We start from the raw sequence: 15,726 nt of genomic DNA, 5'->3' as shown, positions 1-15,726 counted from the left end.
CTGAAATTGTTTCAGCTGAAGATATTGTTCAAGTATTATATGTGGGCTAATGCTTCTAGGTGATAAATTATCTTCTCTTGAATTTTAGTTTAGGTTAGATGTTTTTTCTGTCTAAATTAAGATGATAATATTTTGCTTACCTCAAAATAATGCTACATGAATAGATGTGTTAACATTATAAGTTTTTGAATACGAGGATCATAGAAGTCATGTAAGAATTTGACAAATACCTATCTATAAAGCAGGTTTCTTGTGAGGAAATGCAGATTGCTTTTCCCTTTCATTCTTATGTAAACATCATGCAGTGGGATGCAGCTCAGCCTGCAAATGTGATCTGTGTTTTGTTATGAATTGGAGTGGCTGCATCTTGGTTCTCTGCAGAAGATATCCTCTTCCCACAAAGTGCCATCACTCCCCAGAGGGGTTGAGCCCCTACCTGGTGACAGCTGGCTCCAGCATCTGGAGAGTTTGGGTTTTGGTGTGTTGGGTTTTTTTTTGTTTTGTTTTTGGTTTTGTTTTTTACATAATTAGGTGGCTGTTGGCCCTGGTGCTGAAATAATAGTATGTCACTCATTTTGGTAAAAGTCTATTAAACAGTGAAAAGCCACCATTTGCTTGAAGAGCAACATTGTCACTTTCTCCAGTTGCAAGGTGGAAAGCACTCACATAGTCCGCATGAGGTGCTGAGAACTTTCTCATGTTTAATTAATATTAATTTACTATTTATAAAGTGATAAAAAGGTTCTTGTGGTTTTTGTTACACCTGCTTTTAATTTTAAAGGCATTTTAATCCATTTGCTGCATGACAATATTTGTCAGCACCAGGTAAATAAGACCTTCAATATGACCTACCCTGTTGTGCCTAGTTAACAGGCGAGGCTGGGAAATAATATGCAAACTCATTTCTTCTCTCTTATCAGAAGAGATCAGTTCCCAAAGTGACATAGATATTGTTGGTGTAGGTGATACCTTTAACCATGGTGTCACTTTAAACCCCTGGGCAGCACTTACACCCTTGGGAGTGTAATGCTGCTGAAGGGAACCACTTGAGCTGAAAGTCAGAGACTTTCTCTACATTGAATTTCTTCCTGCTCAAGGGAGCAAAGCTGATGGGTTCAATCAAGAAACCATTATTTTTACTGGCTTGCAGTCAGGAGCACTGAAGTGACTTTTTTTTTCTCCTGGCCTTTTTGTTTTTTCCCTTATCCCTCTCTATCCCTCCCCCTTCCTTTCACTTGACACCTGTCCCTACCTTTGGAGGATGAGATAAGCAGAGAACTCTGTCCCTGTAAGAGACAAGGAGCAGAATATGCCTGCGCCAAGAGGGCCAGAGCAAGAATCAAACCTCTTCTGGGCAGGCAGGCGTGGGAGAGATCCTTTGCTGCAGGTTGCTTTCTGGAGTGCTGTCTGTGGGATTTTGTCGCTGTAGTAAGTACTATTGGAAGCAGGCTTATCTCTTTGTTGGCATTTTTTTTTCCCCCCTTTGGAGTCATCATGCTGCAGCAAATTTTGCGTGATATGTATATTGATCCTGAGCTCCTGGCAGAGCTGAATGAAGAGCAAAAGCAGATCTTGTTCTACAAAATGAGAGAAGAGCAGCTGAGACGTTGGAAGGAGAGGGAAGAAAAAGCACGTATGGAGGAGGCCATGCTGAGGAAAACAGCTAGGCGCAAGCAGAGTAAGATTTGTGACTTCCTTTTATCCTTAAGAGCTGGGGATGATGGGCATGCAACTGGCTATGGTACAGCATGTATCTGGAAGAGATTATAAGGAAGGGTGCCAGCTGTCCCCATAGGCAAAAAGACAGTCTGGACCAGCAAAAGCACAATGTTCCTGGTTCATGTCTCTCAAGGCTGGTTCTTTCTCCAGGGTAATAGTTTACTGTGGGAGTAAAGGGAATAATTTTGAAGTGCCTCTTTCAGTCAGGAGTCACTGAATAGAATTCTCTCAGTGGTAACAGATGGACCGTGACCAAGTATCCACTCCTATGGCTTTTTTCTTCACCTACCATCCCCACCCCTCCCCCTCAGGTAAAAGGCAGTCTTGCCTGTGCTGTTGAGATTTCTTGACTTGGTATTAAATGTTTCCAGGTGGCTGGACTAGGAGATAAATTCATGAATTTGGGCTTGTTACGAAGGGTAGATTGTGAATAAGAAAACAGCCAAACCACATGTGACTACATTTCCATCTGTACTAGTAAACACTCTTCAAAAGATTATGTCGAGGGAATAGGATAATAGTGGGGCAAGCATGTACAAAAACCCAACAGCAAAACCAGAAAAAAAACAGAAATGTGTTTCATATTTCATGTAACATGTAGTTAAACTATGGAGCTCCTTCAACAGGCTGTTACAGATGCTACATGTGTTGACTTATAAAGCAGATAAGCAAAATCATGGAAAAAAACATCAAAAAAGTACTTCTCCAAATTTAATTTCCAAGTGTCTGGTCTTGGGTCCATGTGATTTTGAATAAACAGAAATACTTATTTCCTTGCTCTCTTTTCTGAACAAGTGGCTTCAAAATCTTTCCCCATTCACAGGATGAAGTTTTTAGGCTGTTGTGAGATAGAAAACATTTTCATCTTGGAAACGTAGTTGCAGTGATTCCTCACTCAACAAGGAAATGTCACAGAGATATGTCACACACTCCTTTCCCTGTGAAATGGCACAGATCTTATCCCATCTTTGAATCTATTAAAACTTGAATATTCAAAAATTCTAATACTTTTGGGTAGCTGATTTTGAGAAAGCTCCCTAGTAGCTATGTGACTCTGCAGTCAGTGTTTAAAAGGTTACAGATGTTAACAGAGCCATGGTAGAAAGCTTTGCTTGGAGCACCTCAATGCAGATAGATTATTGGATTCAGTCATCAGAATTCTTAAAATTTTTAGAGCCTCTGAACCCTGCAAAGTGCCCATTAGACAGTTAACAATTCAAAGACTATTATTAAAGAAAAACTTGTTTCCAAGACTCACTTGAAGCGCAGGCCTTTATGAAATGATTCTAGAGTTAAGTTACCATGGTACCCCTAAAATAAGGAAGGAATGTTCAGAACACCCTAATCAGCCATAATAGGAGTTTAAAATGTCCCCTCACAGACGGCAAGGTGGATGTTTGAAAACCTAATTCTATTTGATGTCTATTTTCTTCATGTTAGTGTTCTTACTGTGAATGGTGCTCTTCAAAGAGGGATGGCATCAAAATAGGTTCCCTCATACAGAACAAAACCCTTGTTCATTTTCATTGATTTGTAGCTGAGGGAAAATTCAAAATGCAATTTAACTCCACATACCAAAACAGTCAAACATATAATTGAGACAATCTTTATTATGCTCATTCTTTGAGAAAGACAGATGCAGAACTGCAAAAATATTTATGTGATGATTTGTCGCAGTGTTGACCCCTGAATTTCAATATATAAATTATACATTAAACGTGTTCAGCTTCCTACTATGGGAGACCACTTCCTGGGTAATTAATTCTCTGACTTATAAAGTATGAGAGGAAGGAGAATAGCAGAGTAACCTATAGATTGTATTTGCTCTGACAAAAATATTCACAAATACACAAGGAGTTAAATTTCACAGTAACCTATTTCCATTCTATGTTCTTAAATTGCCAGTTTAGGTATTGCTTATATTTGACTTTTGCCCAGTGTTAGAAATTTTCTGCTTCTTTCAGGACCGCACTGAAGAACTGGTCTTACTGATTTTTTTGTAGAGAGAGCTGTTGGAGTTCGAGTTGCAAGTCAGGCATTTGGTTCCACTGAAAATATATTTTGATTTCCATGAACTGATGTGGACCAGAGTTAGAAAAGATAGTCCACCTTTCAGGAATGCTGGTAATTAACTATACAGATACTTGTAACTGATTTCTACTGTATAGTTCCATAATATGATGGTAAATGGTCTCATAGTGGAGCTAGTTTCTTGTTTAAAAAAAAAAAAAACAAAGGTGAAAAAAGTCAACCAGAAATTATGGTGTAAGATAGGAATTACGGTGCAGTATTTTTGTTTGTATGACTCAAAGGGTCAGAGTAGATGATTGTAATAATTCTTTATTATCTTAAAATATATGATGATTTTTTTGCTAAAAGATATTTCACATCAACATTTTTTGGACCTTGAAGCTTCTTAGTTTTCAGCTTCCACTGATGTATAAGTGAATTTCCAAACATTCTCCCCCTGCTCCACAGTGTAGAATATGGAGTATTTTTATTCATGTTTAAAATTAGTGGCTACTGGGAAATTTAGAGCTACTGCAATTATGTGTTCTTTATTCCTTTGAAACTGAGGGATTTGAGGAGTTTCATCTGCAAGGTTTTGTGTTTGATTCTCTACCGCATGATGCAGGTTGTATGTTCATGCTATTTTGTTGAAGGCAAGAGTTACTCTGACTTTATAGAGATCTTTGTAGCCTGACATATAGTAGAAAACAGAGGTGAGACTTCAGTATATATAATGTTGTGCCAAGTTTCTGAGATTTTCTAGTTGACAGAAAAATGTGTATGTTGTTCATGAATACAATGTAATATTTGTATAAAATAATTTTTTACTAATTTACTCGGAATTATCTTTATAGGAATACCTTTCAAATCCTTTTGTTTTCTTTATAGTTTGAAGAGCTACAAATGAAAATTTTACCCCACATCTTTGGGTTGGGGTAGGGTGAGATAGAACAGAAGGAATTACTGACAATGGGCACTTCTCTAATTAAAAATGCCCCAAAAAAGTGTTTGGGTGTGATCTGTAGTCTTATACCCCAATTGGTCCAATTCTCCATGAATTCAAGAACTTACCTGCAATGGTATGTGTGAACCTAGCAGCATAGCAAAAGGGGCAGATTTTTCAAAACATAGTGGTGATTGTGAATCCAGTTTTGATTTTCTGCAGTGACTTGAGGACGAAGGGTTCTTGTGCAAGGTTTAGATGTGTTGTCTTGCAGAAACCACAAGTGCAGAGTTGGAGGAGGAAAACAGTAGCCTATGCAAGCCACATTGGCTTTGCACTAGAGTTAAAATCACCAGCAGGTTTAGGGAATAGTCATCAGTGTGATCATTTTTTTAATTGTTTTGAAACTTAACTAGCAAAGGCCCAAAATCTACAGTGATCTTTACAGAAGTGTCACTGAATGCAGATTGTGCGTAAGTGTCGTGTCAAGTACTATGAAATTTGTTTCTTAGGAAACAGAACGAAGTCCACAGCATGAAATAAGATGTAGGTTGTTGAGAGTGTTTAGCAAGCCAAATAGTGTAACAGTCTATGTGTAATTAGTCTTATTCTTAATTTATAAAGAAAATAATATTAGTCACCTTCAGTAAATGCTAAACTGTGCCTGGTTTTCCATTTGGATTGTTTGGTTTCATGTGTCTGGAGGAAAGGTTAAAATTGAAATTTGTATCAGAGTGAGTCAATGTTAAAGAAATTATTTCACATTGGGGTGAATGAAATGTTTTCAGATTATTCAATAGTATTAATTTCCTTTGCTTTTTAAAAACACTGATTGATATCAAAAGGGAGCAATATATAAACATCACTTCAGAATGAAATAGTTCCTTCAGAAGTTGTTGAATAAACGTTTCCCATGTTTTTGCTGTTTGTACCTAGCCTACATTTGTATCTTGCCTAAAAATCAGTAGAATTTGAGCATCATTTAGATCCTCCCAAAACTGTGGTGTTTAGTGAATTTATTCAAGGTAAAAGAAGTATTTTGTAGCTTTAATTAAATCACGATTGCTGAGTTGTAACAAAAAAGCTTCACAAGTAAGTTGTATTATTTGAGTTCCATCTCCAGTTCATTTATAAATTACTCCTGGGCAGATCTTTCAGGACATGTTTTCATTGTAGTAAAACAGGTTGCCTTTTCTTATTGTGCTAAAATCACTAAAGGAAGTCTCAAAATTTCAAGTTCCCTTTGGGATTTACTGAGAGTTGACTGACAGGCAGCTTTGCAATTTGCAAAGAACTATGTTTATTTGATTAGGCAGGAACCCTTTAACCAGTGTAGCTGAGTTGGGAGTAAGGCAAAGGACCCTGCCAATTTGGATTTTGACTCTGAAACAGTATGAAGAGCTGTCAGCATACCCAAAATGAGATCTCAAAAACTATTGAGCACCGGGTAGCTGAAGGGCAGCCATGTGGGAGGGAAGACAATGCTGGTCTGCTGCTGCTTTTTCTGACATTTATTCATTGTGAACTGCAGCTCATGATGTTCAGGCAGGAGCTATTTGTAAACACTTTTATTTACCTGTCTTTAACAAGAGTAGCTGGAAGAAAATTAGGTAGGCTTATCACAGCGTGGCTGGAAAATAATTTCTTTATCAAAATGGCATTTGTGTTAGAAAATCATTAGAGAATAGATTAAGCTATTTGGAAGCAAGTGTTTCAAATATCACCAAGGGGTGGTTGGACGATACATCAGTGTCACATGTGAAGGCCTGGGGGTGGACGGGTGTTTCAGTGTGTGTGTGACAGGTGAGTGGTCGTACATGCAGTGACATGTCCTACGGAGATGTGCTCCTGGCAGCATTTGTTGTCTTTTTCTCTGTATCATGGGATGTGGGTCTAACCAGAGACAACAGACTTAAGTATTTCTGAAATTTCTGGTTGTATGTGGTCTTGAATTCTGTAGAGCCCTGTCTTTTGCTTCCAATTCAGATACAACTGAAAAACTAACAGGAGAACATTAGCAAGAACCTTAGAATAATTTTTATTAGGGGATTGAGCTAACTAATTTGAAGTAAATGGAAAAGTTTTAATGTAACATTCACCACATATATAGCAGCTTGTTGATAGAATGCAGCTTTGTTAGTGCTGTGTACCTTGGGGCCAGCGCTCAGCTGCTCAGAGCTCGTGCTCAGTGTGCCTGGGTACTGAGGTAGGGTTAAACAGCAGCTTCTGCGCAGTCTGTTCACTTCTTTGAACCTGGAGCTAGAAAGAGACCCCCAGCCGCCATATGACCTAAATATATATCTCATGGAACAAATCCAGAGGGACTTCTCTGCACTTTTAGGATTATCTGTAAATCTGCACTTCTTAGTCTCATATCCTGCCCTGCAGCTGACTTCTCTGTTTTGCAGAAAACTAAGACCAGAACATTCCCGGCTACCCGGGCCTTATTGCACTGGAAGTTTCTCTTGCACACGTGTGGTTCTCAGCACTCCTGTTATCTGAATCATCTGGCATCAACTGCTTGCTGAGAGAGGCTGCTGGGTTAATTGAGCCATGGGCATGGAGAGCAGCCCATGTTTCTTCGTGGAGTTATGTTCCTCAGCCTGTCTGGACACAGTGGTGTTAGATGGGCTTTCTGGTACATACTAGTGCTCTGGTAATGATATGAGGTTGTGACAGTCTGCAGGCTCATGAATACTTGATACAGAAAGAGAGCCGTACTGCGCCTAGGGGGAGAGCTGGATTTGCCCAAGCTAGTTGAATATTTCCTTGCTGATTTTGCCAGTTTTTAGCATAAACGACTAAAACATCCAAGGACAGAGGCACTAGGTTTTGATGGCTGGATTTGGAAGACACGGGAAAACTCAGTATATTCAAGAGAGCAGCAGATTTAGCCAGACACTGCTGGTGGTTCATTAACCTTCAACTCCACTGATGTGCTGTGGTGCTAGAAAATCTCACTGTAGCAGTATAGTGCTCCCTGCTTTTGGGGTTGGTTGGGATCAGGAATCAGAAATTATAGTGCTATGTTATTAACATTTTTTGTGAAGAAAGAAAAATAAAATTATACTGATGTGAATAATTTTACAACTTTTGACTTTGATATGAGGTGTACCTGCATTTTTATACTTCTTACAGTGAAAGGGTCATTAAAATGGACAGACAAGAGACTACCTCTAGATTATACATGGAGTTAGAGCAATGTCTTTAAGAGTAAATTCTGGATGTTATCTCCCAGTTGAAAATGGGCAAATTACAAAACTGTTAGGTGTAACAATGTGCCTTGCCCAGGGAACCAAGAAAATATCTGGGACATGCTAAATAGAGACTGCATAAATAATACTTTATTTCTGTGTTTCTTTTTTTCTTCTTTTTTGGTTTACAATATGCAAACCTATGCAATATATACATATTGCATATATACATACCATGTGATAGTGCAAGCCCACTTACCTTTGAGTGTTATGTACAGTTATCTTTGCTGTATTTGTTAATTACCATAGTCTTATTTGAGTAACTGTTTCCTCCCTTAATGTTTGCTCTCTTGCAGTCACTCTGTCTTTATTTGATCCTGCAGGGGTATATTGCAGTATAATTATTTCCATGGTAACAGGCTGTAATTCCATAAACAGAAGATTGACTTTGTTATATGATCAGGAAGCAGCTGGAGAGCCATGAAGGCTGATTTTTCAGCAATGCTAAGATCCTGCAACCCTTATTGATATATTCATGTAAATCAGCTGAATTTCTTTCTCCCTCTGCAAATCCTCCTTTAAATAGGAAGGCAGACAACACAGTCTTCAAATTGGAGGGTGAATCAACTGAAGTGTTGGGGGCATGCTTGAGAAGTTCAGAATTTTTCCCCATTTTCTTCTTGTTGTTTTAAGAACTAAGTGACTGGGTTTTCTCAACGTATTCTTTTAAGAGAGGGGTTCATGGCCATTTGACTATTAGCAGGGGTAGACCACAGAATTAATTATAGCAGATCTTCAGCTTATTGTGGGATTGTGTTATTTTAATTACTTTCATTGTTGCCACCTAATTATTCTATATGTATTTTAATGGATTTATCACGGTTAATGTTTGCAAAAGTGCATTGTGTCCCTTGACCAGTCTCTCAGAAACATACACAGTAATTTCCTAGGTTTTCTCCTTAAAAAGAAGTGAAATTATGTGTGTGTTTATATATTAAAAAAATATATATAATTAAATACTTGGACTGAGAACAGCCTAAAGCTCACATTCTCATTTTCATCCTGATCAGTGTGCTTCTAAAACATGCCCTGCAGGTAATGAAACTCTGAATGGAACATCATCTACCCTGCAGACTACCAAAATTCAAGCTTCTACTTTAAAGAAGCCATAAAAATAATTTGCTTGGAAAGCCAAGGGTAAAATCTCATGTAAAACACACTGTGCTTAGACCAAAGTATGCCAGCTATCTAAACTGCAAAAGAACAAAAAACCCAGCCCTACAAACACACCAAATTCCACAAGCTACGGTTTGTCTCTGAATGACAAAAGTAGATCAGGCTGATCAGCTTGATGTCAGCAGTGACTGCCCATGCAGCCTATTTCAAATGTAGCATAAGTTTCAGAAGCCTTTTTCAAGTGCAGAGAGAGAAAAGAAAACGAGTATTTTCTAAAGAGAGAGTCAAAGCATATTTGACGACTTTTTTTTTCATATTTGATGAAGCTTTCTAGCAAGTGAGGAAGGATTCAATTGGTATTGCAGAGGTTTGTAGCTCCCATGCAGAAGTGTGGTGGGAAGTCCAACCTCAGAGAAACAAGACTGTTCATGGAAATAGCAGACTCTTTTGAGAAAGTTTAAGCAGACTTTGAATGCCATTCCATGTTTCTGAGAGTATAAATTGGTGATCTTCTAGTCAGTGATTCTTTCTGAATTTACACTTGGCACAGCCTGTAATATTCTCTATGATAGAAAGGCAACTGGGATTACTGGTGCTCTCTGTCATTTTGCTGAACTAAGCAGCAGGCTGTGGCTAAGTGACAGCACAGCTGGAAGACTTGACACCAAATCTAGCCTCTCATGGTTCTTGGAGTAGTTCCCTTGTAAACACTGGAGATGGATCATAAATGGGAATTGTTGGGGATGCTGTAACTGCTAAAGCAACGACAAATGCACTGGGAGGAAGGAAGCTGACTCCAGCAGTATTCTGTTGGCTTTGATTACAGTTATTTTTAAAGCACTTTTGATTTTCATACGTGTGTTTCTAATTAACCCAGACATGACCCAAAACTATCATTAAAAAAACCCCCAAACAATACCAAACAAAAACCCAAAACAAAAACAAAACCAAAAAAACAAAACCCAAAAAACCAAAACCCATAAAACCCCTGAACCCAATCTGTGGTTCTGCTCCTCTGTACTGATTAGCAGAGGCAATGAAAGACCTAGTTCTCCTTTGTGTAATTTCATGTGTTTCAGGCCTTAGTCACAATGTGAAAGTCTGAGCTGACTGGAAGTGAAGCCTGATTTAGCCTGAGCACTGTGTGCAGTGAGGATTGTCCCTCCCATGCACCTTCAGGAGCTGCTTTCTTTCTCTCCCAAGGTGGCTGGCAGCGTTTGTATTTCCTGGCAGCGTTCAACTATGGCAGTAACGATGCCCTGCCTGCACCAGAGACTTCCAAAGGGTGGTAGCACAAGAGCCAGAGCAGCCTGTGGTGTCGTACAGCACAGCTCCTGGTTATGCTCCAGGGCTCTGTGTCTGTATGAGATCAGTGGTGCTGCTGGTAGAGATTAATTATTCTCATAGGTGAGAGCCTTGACTTTACTGCTGCTCTCTAGGGCATTGTTTTATACTTTATACATTGTTCATACGTGCAAATTTGTGTTACTGTTGGTTCAGGCTGTAGGTCTCTAACAAAGTTTTCACTGCCATCCCTTTGTGCTGAAAATTTGCAATACCTGATTTTCTATTTGTCTGGAGTAAGGACCAATATCCAGAAACTGTTTTACTAGTCTCAAAGCAGTATAGGTGTAGGTTTAGGGAAATGGTGTGGAAGATACCAATTCATGGAGGAGCTACAAGTGAAAAGAACTGCAAGAATTAATGTAGCTGCCTTGGGGTGCTACAGAGTTGCTTAGAACATAAAACCTGGTAGAGCAGTACAGTCGATAAATCATTGGTCTGCAGAGTAGAGATGGAAAAGACTTGGTAAATTATTCAGTACCTTTTCCTGATAAAGCAGTGTTTGTTTCTAAAACATTTTCATTTCTACTTTCCAATCCAGACAAATTTTGATGCCCCCTACTTCCTAATAGTAATTATTTACAGCCTGCCACAGTCTCTCCAGGAAAAGAAAACTACTTTTGTGGTCAAGGCACAACACTGAGACTCAAAAGATTTAATTTTTATTTCCTGACTCTGAATTAGGCTTTGTGACTGGGCAGAAAAGCTTGCTTCTGAGCAGGAAACATGAGGCTTCATTGCCTCTTTCTCATCTGGATTTCAAATTTGTTTAGTCAGGGCCCGTCTCTACTTTTTAGATTTAGTTGAATTTTTCTTCCTTCCTTTTCTTCCTTCCTTTTTCTTCCTTCCTTTTTCTTCCTTCCTTTTTCTTCCTTCCTTTTTCTTCCTTCCTTTTTCTTCCTTCCTTTTTCTTCCTTCCTTTTTCTTCCTTCCTTTTTCTTCCTTCCTTTTTCTTCCTTCCTTTTTCTTCCTTCCTTTTTCTTCCTTCCTTTTCTTTTCTTTCATTTGGAAATAAAGTGTGTTTAACCAAATAGCTTATTTTGCAGAAAAAAATGTAATACTTGAGAGACATCTTAAAGCAGAAATTATTTTAATATAATCAGCCCTCGATGGTGGTAATTCTCTGTTTGCAAAGCAGGCAACACTGGTTTCCTAAAAATAAGGAAAATAATTTTCTGTGCTTTCAGCAATTGGTTCTAGAGTTTAAAAGGCAAGCCCAGTATCGTTGGCCTAGAAGAGCTGACACACCGCTGTGAGCTTGGTTCTGCAGGCTGCAAAGATTTTTTTGTATGGCAAGAATTCCATTTTCACAGTGTTAGATTTCCTCTAGATTCTTCCCAAGAAAGAGGACATGGGCCACTTTTAACACAAAAGCTGCCATTGGTTATGTGGGATCAATACTCCTGGGAAATCATTCTGTACTTCTCAAGATACTTTATAATGAAATGCAGTAGGTGAAAACCTTGTAGGCAAGTACTGATATGGCCAGTCAGTTCTTGGCAGACAGTGTTCAAATGCTGTGTCCAAAAACTGACATAAATGTGTTTCTGAAAGGAGCACAGGAATGTACAGAATAGGAACCATGATAAAATGCATTTGCATTTATAACCTGAGATGTAATCTGATAGACTGTGAAAGAGCAAATGCTTTTGAGAGTTACTGGAAAATATTATTAGCTTAAATTTCCCCAACCCCTTTGAAGTCAGTACCATTAGGCCAACACTTGGAATTTGTGTAAGTCACGTTTTCAAATTTGATATAGAATATTGGCTTTCATTGAGAGATCTGATATGTTAGTTGCCTTCAGTTCATATTGTCAACAGTCGTGAGGGTGGGTTGGCAGCGGCACTGCCTGCTGTCAACAGCCTCGCTTCATTCCCTCCTGCAGTTTGTCTTTTCAGTCTGGGATGTCAAAAACACTTTATTGATTATGCATTGGGAAACTTAATCTGGTTAAATGGATACTGCCCTAAAACAACAGGTATTTGAAGGTGAGAGTAGCTAAGCTGATGCTAGTGGAGAAAGATGTAGAAAGATCAGAAGCAAAGATTGACCATTCAAATAGGACAAGGTTTCTTTTAACTCTTATGGGAGCATCAGAAAAAAAAACCTACCTAAGAAAATGGTGGACTGTCCATTGCTTCATGTTTTCAAATGAGACAGGATGCCTTTTAGAAGCTATGTGGCCATGCACAATTTACTAACCTCAATATTTGGGTAAGAAGGTGAAATCTAGTGGACTGTAATATGCAAGAAATGAGGTGAATTGCTGAATCTTTATGGCCTTTTAGTCTGTGTTCTTTAAAATAAATCCATTGTCCATCTTGGCAATGGTCTTTGTGGTGAAATCTCCTTTTGTGAAGAAGTTTCAACAAATTGGCAAGAAATAAGACAAAAATGGAAGCATAAGAGGTGTTTCTAGCAATTCCTTATTATGAACGTCTAAAAGGCGTTAAATATGGGAGTTCCACGTATAAAAGCAGAAGGCAAAGACCAAACCACACAAAGTCAGGTAGTATGTATGACTATGAAAATGTGTTCAGATAGGATCTAATCTAGTGTCCTTTGTAGTCAACAAGAATCTAATAGCTGGTTCTTGGATGTAAAGGTTGACCAAATATAGTCTGTTTTGTAAAGAGCATGCAGGCTTTTTTTTTTTTTTTTTTTGTGTGTGTGTGTTTTTAAAATCACTCTGTCAATACAGTAACTGTAGGTTTTTGCACGGTGTCTTTCATGAAAACTGAACCAGAAACCTAATCTCTTTCCTGAGATTACCTACCTGAACAGAAAAGCTTCTGCCCTGTTGAGTGGTGTACTATGAGTATGCAGGCTTTCTGAAACTCCCCCTTCACACTGTGGGAGAAGGAAATTCTTGGATTTTTTGCAGGGGTTCTGATGAAACATCAACATTTGATGTTCTCTGTGTGCTGAATCACTGCTACTTACGTAACGTCACTGGTTGTTGTTATTGTCACTCCATCCCTTTTTCAATCCTCTTCATTCATTCCTTGCTGAGTGAAGCAAGAAGATATACTTACAAAGGGATCATAATATCTAAATTCTGGGAAATACATGCCAGAATCATTAATTATTTATTTTTGTGGGACAGAGAACTTTCAAAGATTGTGTGATCTGGAGTGTACAAACTCTTTTTTTTTCCCCCCAGCAAGGTAGGTTGGTCAAATCCAAAGATTTCATCCAAGCTCTTAGTAATGTTCTATTCTGAATTGTAAATTGCAAGCTTAATGTTTCTAAATTGCAGATTTCCCATATTTTCATGTATATTTACATAAGAATTTGAGCCAGTATAGTGTATTTTTTTTTTTTTTTGTTCTTGGCGGCTGTTGCAGGTAATGGCAAACACGTGCAGTGGCTACGTGGGATGGATGGTGAGGTCTGGGTCTGGGTTATGGGAGAAGCCCCAGGTGACAAGCCGTATGAACAGATATCAGAGGAGCTAATAGCAGAGAGAGCCAGGCAGCAAGCACAGAAGGAGGCAGAAGAACTATGGTGAGGATTTAAGAATCTGAATTCGGGGTCCACTTGGCTAATGGGAGACATGGCCTTGTAGAAAGGTGGCAGGTAATGGTGGGTAAAACTGGTAAGTATGTTTTGTGAACATTTACTTTCACTTCTTTTTGGCAATGTTTCATTGCATGAAAAATATAATTTTATTTTTATTGAATATTGAAAAGCAAAACCCCTCTTTCACTAAAAAAAAGTGAAGCAAACATTTTTCTTTTGGGGAATTTTGCTAAACCACCGACAAGTCTGTAAATAAATAAAAATGAAACAATCTTGTTTTGAGATTATTAAATGAGAAATGTCTATTGGATCACACATCTAGGCCCACAATGGGAACTTGGTACGTAAAATCCTTTTTGAAATTGGTTTCTTATCCCAGCAGTTCAGAAATTGATTACACAAAGTGCCATGCTGGTGTTTCCAGCAGGGCTTCTTCCAGTTTTGGGAGAGATTCAGAAGTCTTGTTGTGCTTTACATTGTTGGGAAGTAGACCACCTGCCTCCTGCACTTCCTTTTGTAGCACAGCACTCTAAAGTGGCAATTTAAATATCAGATTATTCTGTATTATTCCTTTTCACATGAGATTCTCCTTGCTTGTAGTGATTGTATATTTAAGCGGGGATTAAAAACTTCAACCTGTGTTCTGCATTCCTTTTGCTTTGTTAGTACTAACAAAAAACCTAGTGTAAGAATTTAGTAGACATTTGCATTTATGTTTGAGAAACAATAAATTCCCAGTCATGCTTTGCTAGACTGACAGAAAAATCTATTTTTTCAGCCAGGGAAGGAAAAATTTAGGGTGTGACTCAAAGACGTTCAAAAAGTACTTGTTCAGTTTAGAAGGTGCTATTTTAATTAGTCACTTATAAAAAACTGAAAATATCTGCTTTCTGGATAGTTTCCTCAGATATGATTTGTGGTAGGTCTCTTGTTAAATACATTTTAGTTCTTTCCATGTATATTTCCATGAAGTCTTATGCTAATTATTTGTTGTAATCAGTGAGCAAGTATTGATCTCAATTTTAAAAAATAATTTTTCATTTTCAAATAAATTTTTATTTTCAATTTCTTTTCTGAAGGAGACAAAAGGAGGCTGAAATTACAAAGAAATTCCGGGATGCTATGGCTCAAGAAAAAGCCAGAATAGTGGCAGAAAAATGGAAAATAGAAATAGAAGATCGGAAAGCTGCCAAATTGGAGGAAGAAAAAATTCAGGAGGAACTGAAGGTTTGCATAGAATAATTTAGCTTTTAATTTATTTTTTTTTTATATAGAATCAAAGTTCTTGTCACCTTCAGTGCATATTTATTAATGAGCTTTAAAACCAAGAGTTGTAATTTTTTCGTCCTGGAAAGTACAAATAGCTACATGGTGTTCACTAGAACAGCTGGGTGTGTGATGCAAAAAAATTACATATCTCATTCAAAAATGTCAGGACAATCAAACTGGTTATTCAACTCATACATTATCAGAATTGTTCAGTCAGCTGTGCTGACTGAATCATACTGGGGAAAAAATGTACAATTGTGAAATGTCTCATTCTAAGTAAGTTTGCTTGAACATATTCTGTGTATTTTGGATGAGTTGTTCACACATTTCACTTCAAAATTCTGTCACTACTTTCTTAAAGAAAATTAGTGGTGAATCCTTGTCCTGCTCAACATATAGGAAAAGTCCAGTTCGCTTTTCTGGGAGAAGTTCATTTGCCTGATTTTTATTGACTTCATCATGAATTTTCTGTGAGCTCAGTTGTAGTATTTTAATGTTTGTTTCAAATAAATTTTTTTACATTCTCTTGTCAAAAATAACAATTTG

The 15,726-nt window shown here is 38.0% G+C and overlaps 1 protein-coding gene across 1 annotated transcript; it reads left to right on the top strand.

The window, feature by feature from the left end:
* Window positions 1-1,494: 1,494 nt before the first annotated feature.
* Window positions 1,495-15,132, top strand: SH2D4B (SH2 domain containing 4B; the record flags this gene model as incomplete). The annotated part of the gene is made up of 3 exons (XM_010074091.1): window positions 1,495-1,678; window positions 13,737-13,896; window positions 14,991-15,132. Coding segments are annotated over exons 1-3 (486 nt in total), but the record flags the coding sequence as incomplete, so codon positions are not given.
* Between the last annotated feature and the right edge of the window lie 594 nt (window positions 15,133-15,726).

This window comes from Pterocles gutturalis, unplaced genomic scaffold (assembly GCF_000699245.1).
Source record: "Pterocles gutturalis isolate BGI_N339 unplaced genomic scaffold, ASM69924v1 scaffold26041, whole genome shotgun sequence".
Lineage (NCBI taxonomy): Eukaryota > Metazoa > Chordata > Aves > Pterocliformes > Pteroclidae > Pterocles > Pterocles gutturalis.
Note: the sequence above shows the minus strand (reverse complement) of the source record. Positions and strands in the feature narration are given on the sequence as shown.